General features: G+C 40.6%; 1 protein-coding gene across 9 annotated transcripts in view; it reads left to right on the forward strand.

Annotated features, from left to right (window-relative positions):
• nek1 (NIMA-related kinase 1) overlaps positions 1 to 12,944 on the forward strand; it is a 73,213-nt gene that overhangs the window by 47,901 nt on the left and 12,368 nt on the right. For 7 of the 9 annotated variants that reach the window (XM_019868689.1, XM_019868696.1, XM_019868690.1 and 4 more), the window contains 10 exons: positions 772 to 855; positions 944 to 1,021; positions 1,336 to 1,431; positions 1,538 to 1,684; positions 1,766 to 1,807; positions 1,890 to 2,130; positions 3,372 to 3,479; positions 6,413 to 6,589; positions 8,751 to 8,945; positions 9,025 to 9,127. In XM_019868689.1, coding sequence (XP_019724248.1) covers positions 772 to 855; positions 944 to 1,021; positions 1,336 to 1,431; positions 1,538 to 1,684; positions 1,766 to 1,807; positions 1,890 to 2,130; positions 3,372 to 3,479; positions 6,413 to 6,589; positions 8,751 to 8,945; positions 9,025 to 9,127 — 1,271 coding nt within the window. The remainder of the gene's footprint in view (positions 1 to 771; positions 856 to 943; positions 1,022 to 1,335; positions 1,432 to 1,537; positions 1,685 to 1,765; positions 1,808 to 1,889; positions 2,131 to 3,371; positions 3,480 to 6,412; positions 6,590 to 8,750; positions 8,946 to 9,024; positions 9,128 to 12,944) is intronic. The other 2 variants (XM_019868695.1, XM_019868697.1) reach the window with 2 other exon arrangements.

Genomic DNA, 12,944 nt, shown 5'->3' on the forward strand with positions numbered 1-12,944 from the left:
CGGAGAGCAGCGGACTATCTTCTGCTGAGGCTCGCTTAGCTTGAGTGGCGTCGCCACAACAGTAATACCCTCTCCTCACACTCTCATGGCCTCGCCATATCTTGGAGATTTTGAAATTTCGGCCCGAACGGAAGCCACAAAGGGAACACGTGTGCACACAAAAAGAAGATTAATCATTGAATGTCGAGTATTTGAATTGCGTTTTGTGTAAACTAATTCATGCGTGATCGGCCAAGTGCGATATATATATATATTTTTTTTTTTTTTTTCCGGAAATTTCAGAAAAGTCCACTTTCATCTCTGCATATGTGTGACTCAACATTTCAACCAAGGAACTGAGATGCTTTCACAACTATTATTACACATTTCATATCCCGCTTATGATTTTAGCCCAAAAATAAATTCAATCATGTTTTTGTCTCCTCTTCAGTTCTGGTTGTTGTCCTATTGTGTTCATGTTGGAACTGTTTTGCTATGAACATACATATTTACACTTTTTTAGATTTTGGTTGTGTGGCTGTTGATCTTATTTAATAAAGTCCAGTCCTAGAGAGCCGGTATACTGGAGGTTTTACACAGTATGTCTCCCTTCTGCAACACACCTGATTAAAGTGATCAGCTCATCAGCAAGCTCTGAGGAAGTTGGCTCGCGATCCTGATCATTTGAATCAGATGTGTTGGAGCAGAGAGAGGCTATAGGCCCTCAAGGACTGGAGTTGCTCACCCCTGATTCATACTGTATCCCTCATTATAATTTACATATGTTGTCAGGAATACTTAACAAGACTCAGACAGATCCGCTTGCAGAATTTCAATGAGCGCCAGCAGATCAAAGCCAGACTTAGGGGAGAAAAGGTATGTTGATTATATAGACATTTTTACGTGAGATGATTAATTTGAGCTCTTCAGCTTTGAAAATATTTTACTCTCTGATGTGTTTCAGTATGATAGTGATGGTTCAGACAGTCAGGAGTCATCTGAGGAGGCTAAACTGAGGAGGAAAAAGATGGTGGCTTCTAAAGTGAGTCCGCTTGGAGTGAAATAAAACTAAAGATTGTTGATGGAGAGATGATTGTTTAAACTCATGAAGAGTTTATTGAACAATGATGAAAGGGCCAATTTATGGCAATTTGGGAGTGGTTTTTTGAAATGAACATCAATATGGTTTAAAAAATCAATTGAATTGTTATTAATACAGTAATTTAAATGCATTTTCCATAGACGTTAGCATTTTTTTTTCCAGTTCCAAAGAAGTTAGACTCTTTCAGCTCCAGTCTTAAAAATACAATAATCACTTTTAGATAAACCATTTAGAAATGATGATGTACATTCCAGGCCCAAGCTAATGCCCGTGCTGCTTTACTAAAAGAGCAACTTGAAAGGAAGCGAAGAGAGGCTAATGAAAGAGAAAAGAAAGCATGGGATGACCATGTAAGTACTTTCACTCTGTTTTCTTCTGTGCAATGGCTTGGAGATATCTATATGTGTACCGAGTAGAAACCCAGTCTAATCTTGGTGCATCTATCAATTATGGAAGATTGCAGCTCAGGAAGACAGCGTTTGCATGGCAGCTGTACCACCTACCTCTCAACCTACAATTGTCAAAACTTCGTCAGCCTTGCCAGAATCTGAACCCCCGACTCCTGTTATCTCCATGACTGTTGCCCTGAATAATGTTGGAGCGGTTAGTATACATATCAAACAACACTGCAAACTATTGCTCCCTTGTCCTATTCCGTTCAGATTTGCACTTTGTGTTTTGCAGAATGCTCCATTAAAAGAGAATCTGTCTGGCATAGTCAGTCAGGTGTGTTTATTTGTGATCATTATTTTTCAGAAGTTTGCATTTTGAGAGATTACAATTACGTATTTTTTCCCCCCTGGGTTAGAGTGAGAAGAAGCAGATCTTGAACAGGCTTAATCAGAATCTAAAAGCCCCGAGCCCTGTGGATGAAGTGTTGGAGTCGGCACCCACCGCACCCAAAGAGGAGATCCTTGCTTCCCAACAGAAACTGCTTGAAACAGAGAGCCTTCCTTCCATAGAAGAACGAAAGAAATGGGATCCAGCAGAACTGCCTGTACTTCCTACCTCTCAGCCAACCCTGAAAGAATTCTGTACTACTGCATCCAGTGAGTTAATAAGACCAAACTTCTATTCATTTCCATGTAATCGCTCTTTGTGTTGTGTAACGCATAATATACAGCAGAGTGTAATGTGACTAAGTACAGTCATACCTTGGTTTTTGACCAGAATCCGTTCCAGAAGGCTGTTCGAAAAGCGAAACCACGCTCTTTTTTTAAAAAAAAATCTTTATTGAACACGTCTGTTCACCATGCAACGCTAAACGAGGAAGTGTCACTTCCTCGTCTACCCGAGGAAGCGTCACTTACTCGTGAAAGGAAGGCGAGAGGAGTCAAGTGACGCATTCAAGTGCGCTCACTTTGTTCGAGAACCGAAATTCGGTCGTCATCCGAGGCATAAAAAACTCAAAATTTTTGGTCGAAAACCGATTTGGTCGCGAACAGAGACGTTCGAAAACCGAGGTATGACTGTATAATAATTTAAGATCACATGAGACTAATATATATGTACAGTAAATATTATCTCGTGCGGACTCGTGTTTGCGCTGTCCAATTTGTCCTGATAACAGAAATTCCTCATTTGGGAAATGAGCATGGTACATGTCCTTTATGAATCTGCAAGTATGTTGACAAAATGCACGTGTAACAACACAACCAATAAAATACAAAAATATACTGTCCGAAAACTGTTTATATAACAAAAACTGCAATACGGGTGTATCCAAAAAAAATCACAGTAAAATACGTACAGTATTTTAATGTTTATTTTTTTCTGTCTTGGGAAAAAAATGTTTAAAATCATTCACAATTACAGTAAAACGCACGCCCATAAAAACTCACTCACACGTCGTCATTTCGAATCTGATGATCAAAAAACGCAAAGTGAAAATGTGTCTCAGCTCGTGTCTTTCCGTAGCATCGCGTGGGCGTTGCGTGTATTTAAGCTCCCGCGGCATGACGTCTCAATCCGGGTTACGGGTAGTGGAATTTCCGCTTACGTAAGTTCCGGTAACATGTAATATCGTAGTCAAAATGTTAATGCATAGGTTTTTGTTCCGGGTGAAGTAAATTTCTTTTCATAGAATTCCGGGGATGGGAATATTTACTGTATAAAATATTTGAACCTTGACTTTATGATCTTTGTTTACAAGTCTTCATTATCAGTTGTTGCTGCCTTTTTACATGATCACTCATAGAAAATGTTAGTGCTTCTGTCTTACTGTGAGTTTAAAGAAATATGTATTTTATTTGTTCCCCTGATATTCACCTGGCTACTTCACTGTCTCCAGGAGATCGCCCACCTTCTGGTGGAGACAGGAAGAAATGGGATGAGGGACTTCCATTTGTCTTCTCTGTTGCCCAACAAACTCTCGAGGAAACATGCATTCCAACAATCGGTGAGTTACTGTCAAATCTCTATTTATGCTACATGGTTCAAGTGAACCAATTCTCTTGCGGGGTTTTCGTAAATGTACTTTTAATCCTAACCTTTCAAAGACAAGCCACATAGATCAATTCAGTCATCGCTCACAAGTGTACTTACAGCAGTCTACACAGCATAAAGTCACTTAATTATTTGGTATGGAAAGTTCACCTGACTCCGATCACTTTTTCTCAGGAATGGTGTGGCAGGTTGTTTCTGAAGCAGGAGCTCTTTTTTTTATCACCATCTTTCAATTTATGAACTTCCTGGCAAGCTCAGTTGCACGATGCACCAGGAACTTCACATCTCTCTCCTTCACTCTGATGCATGTCTGATACATTGAAGCACATGACCCTTCTACTGTGTTGATCATGTTAGAAAATACAGAGACTGGCCATCTTCATCTTCCGGAATGCACTATCACACCTTCTCATCAAACCTGTCCATCCCCACACTTCATGGTGTTGTTGTTAAAGATGGTGTTAGCCTTTCTCTTGCTATTATTCCCAGGCTCAACTTTGCTGTGCAACGTGCTAAATTGGCTTAGCTTTTTTTTTGTAGATAGAACAAGAAACGTGAAGACGCATTTTTATATTAAATAATAATATAAACCGCATGAAAATACATCACTCACCATGCCACTAAATCATGCTTGCCGCATTTTGTGCAGAGCTGGCTTCGTGCATTATTTCTTTTGTAGTCACTTTTCAAAATGTTTTTCACCCATTTACAGTTGCAAGAAAAAGTATGTGAACCCTTCGGAATTACCTGGATTTTCTGCTTAAATTTGTCATTAAATGTGTTCTGATCTTCATCGTCTGCTTGAACTAATACCACACAAACAATTATATGTTTTTATGTTTTTTTATTGAACACTGTGTAAACATTCACAGTGCGAGGTGGAAAAAGTATGTGAACCCTTAGGCTAATGAGCAAATTGGAGTCAGAAGTCAGCAACCTGGAGTCCAATCAACGAGACGAGATTGAAGATGTTGAGTAAACCTGCCCTGCCCTATTTAAAAAAAAAAAAAAAAAAAAAAAACACCAGTTTGGAATTTGCTACTCTCAAGGCGCATCATCTGATGTGAACTATGCCTCGCACAAAAGAGCTCTCAGAATACCCACGATTAAGGGTTGTTGACATGCATAAAACTGGTAAGGGGTAAAAGCCTTGATGTCCATCAGTCCACGGTGAGACTAATAATCTATAAATGGAAAAAGTTCAGCACTGTTGCTACTCAAACTAGGAGTGGCCGTCCTATGAAGATGACTGCAAGAGCACATTGCAAAATGCTCAGAGAATCCTAGTGTCAAAGACTTACAAAAATCTCTGGCATATGTCAACATCTCTGTGGAGGAATATGCAATGCGCATAACACTGAACAAGAATGGAGTTCATGGGAGGACACCACAAGGGAAGCCACTGCTGTCCAAAAAAAACATCGCTGCATGTTTGAAATTTGCAAAAGATCACGTGAATGTTCCCCAGCACTACTGGCAAAATATTCTGTGGACAGATGAATCCAAAGCTGAGTTGTTTTGAAGGAACACACAACACTATGTGTGGAGAAAAACAAGCACAGCACACAAACATCTAAACCTCATCCCAACTGTAAAGTATGGCATCATGGTTTAGGGGTGCACTCAGGACCTGGACAGATTGCTGTCATTGAAGGAAAAATGAATTCCGAAGTTTACCAAGACATTTTGCTCAAAAGCTTAAGGCCATCTGTCCACCAATTGAAGCTCAACAGAAGATGGGAGATGCAACAGGACAACGTATGCTTAATGTTTACACGGTGTGTTCAATAAAAATACATTAAAACATATTTTTGCGTGGTTTGTTCAAGCAGACTGTATTTGTCTATTTTGTGACATGAAGATCAGAACACATTTTCTGACCAATGTATGCACAAATCTAGGTAATTCCCAAGGGGTCATATACTTTTTTCTTGCAACTGCATATGAATAAACTGGGAGTACTGTAAGTTTTTTATTCTTTCATCTGTGCGACCCCTCGTGGCCCGGTCCAATGTAGCTTGCAGCCCGGTGGTTATGGACCAAGGCATTCCAATTTTATTGTTGGAAAGCTGCAGTTGTGTTTCTTAGATGTTTGCAAGTTTTGTAACATCCACATCTGTGATTTGTGATTAGATGAGTGAGTTGAGCGGTAGAGACTGTGAAAGGATGAAAAGTGAGTGTCTAGCCACTGTCATTGGGATGAAGGCTGCTCTTCAGGGCTGTCGCTCCCTATATGCAGAGGACACACAGTCACCATCGTACATGAGGGTCTCACTTGCAGAGGGGTGCATTGTGATGGCATTGGGTGAACATTTCACTTTTACATATGATAATATCCCGATCATTGCTTTTACAAGTCAGTGACATAGCTGGGAAGTCATTGTTTGTTGTATGGGCCAGAGTAATGGTTTAAAAAAAAAAAAAAACGGAATACATACAGTACATCATCGCGTGCACGTTCGCATGCACGCAATGATGTACTGTATGTATTCCGTTTTTTTTTTTTTTAAACCATGACTCTGGCCCACACTACAGTATTGTGTTTGTGCTTGCTTGCTCACGTACACTGACATGCTTCCCTCAACGCATTTCATTCGTATGGCCTGTAAAAATGCCAGACAGTTTTTCACGCCAGCCCAACCATGCTTGCATGAGAAACATACGTCCCAGGAATATGCACTTTCTCATCCAATTATCCGTCAATAAGTAAGTTTTTGCTACTTTCCGTATTGAGGTATTTTATGCAGTTATGGTATCAAAGCTAAAATGTTGGGATCGTGACAACATTACAAAGAAGATTGAAGAATATAAATTAATATGCAGCACAAATCCATTTTAAGAGCGGGGTTAGATTCCCTGATAAAATGTGTTTGTTTACATTCTCAGAACAAACAGTGGGTGAGGTGGTACAGATGGGTGTGCTCCAGGGTGAAGGTCAAAGGAAGCTTTGGGGAGTGATTCCAGACTGTCAGATACTCAAAGTACTTCATGAGGCAGAAGTTCAGCCACTCACCCAGCTGTTGGAAACGGTCAGTGTCTGCGAAGAGGCTTCCCCAAGCCCTGGTTAGTATACACTCCCACTTGAAAAAGCACATGGGGTTTCAATTCCACCAGAATTCCAAGGCCAATGCTGATGAAAACATTTGCGAGATCATCATAAAAAAATCAATTATAATTACTACTACAGTGAAACTCCTCTACAACGAAACCTACATGGGCGAAAATACCCCCTACTGTGAAAAAATCTTCATGCATTAAAACCATTCCCACTCTCCTGCCCCCCATACAACGAAAAAAAAACCCTGTTACGTTATACGAAATCTTTTTCTCTGCTCTTGCCTCGCGAAGATATTCACTACAACGAAGTCTAATCCAACAGTGACCTCTACTGCTTCGTTCGGAAACGGCAACAGCCACCACCACACTGGTTTACACAGCTCCGAGTTTCCTGAACGCAACATACTCATAGCTGCTCTGCCATTGGCTTACCGAGCACCATCCTGGCCTCCGATTGGCCAAAAGGGACCTCACTATCTATGTGTGTAGATACTGTAGCTAGATCCATGGAATGCATCCCATTAGCTGCTGTTTTAAAACATTTCTGATACCTCGCCCTGGCTCAGTATCAAATTTAGAATAGGTTCGTTGGAGATAGGCACTCAGAAATGAAACACAAGAGACAAATCTGCTACTAACAAATTGCACGTTTATTAGCCCCACAGAATATGTCAAACAAACAAATATCAGAAACACAAGAGACAAATCTGCTACTAACAAATTGCACGTTTATTAGCCCCACAGAATATGTCAAACAAACAAATATCAGAAACACAAGAGACAAATCTGCTACTAACAAATTGCACGTTTATTAGCCCCACAGAATATGTCAAACAAGCAAATATCAGTGTATCAAGCTCTTAGAATAGTATCCAGCTCTTACCGTGCGTCAATAGGATGGAGAGCCAACACCCCAGGTAGAGCGAGCTTCAATACCAGCTGGGCGTCCGTACGCAACCCGCAGCAGACAGACTCTACCAAGAGTATCCAAAGTTCTCCTTTTATACTCTAAGCGTTTGTTCTTAACAAAGGGCTTTGCTCAACATCATAAACATCTTTTTATGACCTTGCTGGTTATACAAAGCTATTGCGAGTTATTGCGACATTACTGGTTATACAAAGCTATTGCGAAACATCTTTAAACACGGAAAAACAACACAATATAATTATTCTTACTTCATTCCACTCTTGATGTTTTTCCATCATTTCAAATGTAAGCAATCGATTATACAAAAATTATTGGAAAACAACACCAAATCCGACCCTGTTGGGTGGAACAGGGACATTGTTGGGCATATCAAACACTGCTGACAATGAAGTAACGCGAACAATGTTATCAAACACCGGTGAACATGCCTCCAGAGCTCTGCATCAGATAGGCATATGGATGCCGCAATCAATTGTGGGGCAAAAAGAAAACGCAGAGCTTTGGAAAACTATTTTTCACTGGGAATTAAGAATGTGGAATGAAACATACAATGTGTTTCATGATTTGACACATCTCACGAATTGGACGGTATGTAGTTTGCAACACATACACGCAATAACCCAAAAAGAGATATTTCAAAGAATAGTGACATCAAACAATTACAAGGAATGGAGAAGGATTTGGAATATTTCCAGTTCTTTGTGGCTACGACTACACTCAGAATATACGGACTGTGACGAAACCAGATGTACTGGGTATTGGACCCAATACAATGTGACAACAACGAAGGTGGTTTGTAAATATCAAGTTTTACCTGTCATTACGACCTTTAAATCAGACTTATGTGACATGACTTTACATCTGAGATCAAATTTGCTACAGTGAAAAACCCCGTGTTGTGAAAAATTTCTTGCTGCAAACATGATTTCGTTGTAGAGGAGTTTCACTGTAGTCAACGGCTGTGTTCTTAGTTATTGTATTTTTTGTTAAACTTCTTTATATCAGTTTCAGTTTGGGTTTGTTATCACTCCAATAAATTAGCACTCCATTTATGAACAGTTGAAACCAATAGGCTTGTGGGTGTGTCTGTGAGGTCTGTCAAAATACATTTTTTATTTATTTTTTTTAATAGAAATTTAATCTTAGAAATGGATATCCACTGTCTATGACAATGCTTTTTTGCCTATATCACGTTTGAGCTGTAAATTCACTTCCTGAAGTCAACCAACCTCTCCTCAGATGAGCCAAACCAGATTGTCGCAGAGCATGAAATGAGTACACCTGAAGAGGACATGAGCTCAAAGGATGGCACACCTGCCGTTATTGAAGTTCAGGTACAGATGGAATATGTTGCTACAACAGAGGTCTCGCACCCAGAAAATGCAAGTGAAATAGAAGGACACACAAAGCCATCTAGTATTGCAGAGATCCAGGGTGAGTATTTCGTTTGATCATAGCTCGGCTGTTTAGTCAAAGTGGATTGCTGGTACAAATACAGTCTGCATATTGTCAGATCCAGAGGATGTTGAATCAATGGTATTGGAGGACGTTCCTAAAGCATCACACACTTCAATGGAGCTACATCACGCATGGGAGAAGCAAGACCAACCGCCACTGTAACTATTCATCATTTTAAAACTATTAATTCTGATTGTTTTCCAGTCCTGTTATTTATTGAAAATGTTCAATGTTGTCACTGATGGTGTAGTGCAGGAGTGGCCAAACCGCGGCTCGCAAGCCGCATACGGCTCTTTGGCCGGTTCAATGCGGCTCCCGGGCTTTCACACGACAAGCGTCGAAAACTCCTCGGCAGAGCTCAAGACACAGAACGTACTACGTCAGCCTATAATCAGTCCCGTTACTTGATTGACATAGAGGGCAACCAATCAGTTGACTGAATCACTGCAATGCGCAGACAATGGCGCTAAGTGCTTAGTGCTAAGCTAGTCAGCGAATTACCTCTGATTTTAAGGCAGGGGGCCCCAATACGTCGATTGTAATCGACCGGGAGCCAGCAGACTGGTCCCAAGTCGACTGCAAGGGGTGTGAGGAGGAAATGGGTGGGAAAAAATATATATTTTTGTGTTTGTGTCTTGAGCTTTCATTCATGTTCGGGCCCTTTCGGCTTTTGCTCAACGTGGCGTGAATGCATATGTGCGCGAGTGCATGGTTGGGTACCGGCGTGCGTGCGTGCGTGTGTGCGCGCTTTCACGTGCGCGATCGGGTCAATCGTGGAAAGTTGGTTGCTTCAAAAATCGATCTTTGGGCACAATGGTGTGTGTGTGAGCGCGTGCGCGCGTGCGAGGACGGGATGCCCATGTGTATGATGTGGCTCTTTGCAGTAACACAGTAAAAAAATTGGCTCTTAGTCTCTGACTGGTTAGCCACCCCTGGTGTAGTGGTACACTTGCCTGCCTTGTGTGCGGGCAGCGTGGGATCAGTTTCCACTCAGTGGCAGTGTGATTATGGGTGTGGATGGTTGTCAGTCTCTATATGTGCCCTGTGACTGACTGGCGACCGAAGTCAGCTGGGATAGGCTCTAGCAACTCCCCACAACCCTTTTCAGGTTAAGCAGTGTTGAAAATGGATGGATGTTAAATGTTTTCTGACACTGCATGTGCAATATTAGTATATTATATTATTAGTATATTATAGTAATATTATACAGATGATTTAAAATTGTTTTTAGCAGCACTCTTTCTTGTGATTTGTTTTAAAATGATAGGTAGTGAGTGTTTGGATGCAGGTGGCGATTTTGGCAAATTTGATGGAGGTGCAGGTAGACAGATCCTGAGCTCAGCTGAAAGTGTAATGGCTGTATTTCATTCATAAATATGACAGCAGTGTACATTGAACGCTCTGAATCATTGAAGAAGTCAATTAATTCAATACAATGTTATGATCATCTTTTTTATACTTATTAAAACACCTTCCATGGGCCGTGGCTCAGCTATCTCTGTATTTTGAGGTTTCTGTTCCCTCACCTTCATCTTGACAGTGCCCCATATATTTTCAATGGAGATCAAGTCAAGATAGTTTGCTGTGCCCCCCCCCTCTCCCCAAGTTATTCTCATGTTTGTGTATGTATGTAATGTTTGAATACAGTTCAATGTGAACCAGGATTTCATGGCTGTTCCACAGTATGTTAGCAACATCTGTTGGTGAAGGTCTGAGACAACAAGCAGTTGAGAACAGACCAGTTATGTGTATGTACATGCACCTTGATTGAGGCAGCATAAACAAAGCCTCCGAGTCACGTCAGCTGTGTGTTCAGCATTCAGGGAAACCTCTCTTGCGCATCAACATGAAATAACGTGTCTTTCCACAATTTGGGTGCCGAAATAGCTCTAGTTTTTAATTTTATTTTATATTTTAAATACATTTTTGAAGAAAAAAAAAAACAAAAAAAAAACCCCACCAAAGCTCAAAAACATGAAGCGCGAATCTGTTAGGGATCACTCTACTGTTATTGAATTGAAGTGAATTGAATACAACCTTATTGTCAAATGTGCTGTACCATACCCATGGCTTTGAAATCAGATATCGGTAGGTATGGCTTTGTGGCTGGGTGCCAAATCCTGATGAATAATAAAATCATTGTCTCAAAAAAGCCCTTGGCGTGAAGCATCAGGTGCTCTAAAATTCTTGGTTGACAGCTCTGTTAACTGTGGACTTCATAAAAGCCAATGGACCCACACGAGTACCGTATTTTCCGCACTAAAAGGCGCACTGGATTATGAGGCGCAACTTCAATGAATGGCTATTTTGCAATTTTTTTTCATACATTGGACACATCACATTATAAGGCGTAGTTTACAATGCTTCCACTAGATGGTGCTACGCTCCTTCCATTCAACTCAAGAGGCGTCCGTTCAACTCGGGAGGCGTTCATGACCGCCTCTGAAAAACGTAAATTAACTATTACTGTACTCAAATTAAACTACGAAAATTGAAAATAATGCATCAAAACAGAAAATCAAAATAAATTCTATATCCCCCCTACAGAATTTATTTTGTGATTTCCTCGCTTGATTTTCATCGTAGTTTCATTGAAGTAATCATTAATTTACGTTTTCCGGAGGCGGCCATGAACGCCTCTCGAGTGGAACGGAAGTAAAGAAGGCACGAAGACGGACAAAGACGTACAGTGCCTGTATTTGTTGAGACCGTGAAAACCATTAATAAATAATAATAATCATAATAATACATGTCATTTATAAGCGCCTTTCAAAACACTCAAGGACACCTCACAATCAAGACAAGAACAACAAAACCACAGATAAAATTATGATAGATGAATAAAGTCTGCGTTTAAAAAAAAAATTAAACCACAGCTCTCCTTTTTTCAACAAACACAGTTGCGTCTTTGTCCGTCTCCGTGCCTTCTCTTCTTTCGTTCAATTCGAGAGGCGTTCATGACCGCCTCCGAAAAACGCATTGGCATTTCCTTGATTATAGCTCCAACAGAACTATCAGATGTCAGTCGTAGTTATTTATTCCTTTGTTGTGTATTCACAAATGATGAAATCACAATATAAATTCTGTAGGGTAGGGGGGGGGGGCTATAGAATTTATTTTGTGATATCCTCACTTGCTTTTCAGTTTTGATGTATTATTATCAAGTTTCGTAGTTTCATTGAAGTAATCAGTTTACGTTTTTTGGAGACGGTCTTGAACTCATCTCGAGTTGAACTGAAGAACAGAAGGCACGGAGACGGACAAAGACTTACCTGCATTTGTTGAGACTGTTTTAAAAAAAACACCACAGCTCTCCTTTTTTCGGAGCCGCAACAAAAACGTATTTAATAAAGCAGCGACATCACTGAACCAACAGCAAGTTATAACATTAGAAGCATCTCTCCAGGAAGGAGCCATCTTGGAGTCGATGTATTTCCGTAATGACCATGCACAAGACGCACCGGATTTTAAGGCGCTCGGTGAGCTTTTAAGAAAATGGAAGACTTTTTGGTGCGCCCTATAGTGCGGAAAATACGGTAAATGATATTGCCTCCCCACTCCATTACTGCGGAGGTGGTTTTACAAGGTGGCAAGGGGTGATAGCTGCCACCTTCACCAAATATTTTGTCACCCTACTATTGGCAATGAAACATTCAAGTAAAAATTTGATTGTCAATTTTCCTTAACTTTTTTTCCTCTGTGCACAAAAAGTGTGTTTTGCATTTACTCCCGCTGCGATCCCTCCCTCACTTCTTGCAAGACGAAATGGTTGCATCCTACTGTACCACCAATTACAGTGAAACTCCTCTAGAACGAAACCTACATGGGCGAAAATACCCCCTTGTGTGAAAAAATCTTCATGCATTAACATAATTCCCATTCTCCTGCCCCCCATACGACGAAAACCCCCTGTTGCATTTATACGAAATCATTTTCTCTGCTCCAGCCTCGCAAAGACATTCACTACAACGAAGT

Source organism: Hippocampus comes, unplaced genomic scaffold, assembly GCF_001891065.2.
Source record: "Hippocampus comes isolate QL1 unplaced genomic scaffold, H_comes_QL1_v1.1 scaffold233, whole genome shotgun sequence".
Lineage (NCBI taxonomy): Eukaryota > Metazoa > Chordata > Actinopteri > Syngnathiformes > Syngnathidae > Hippocampus > Hippocampus comes.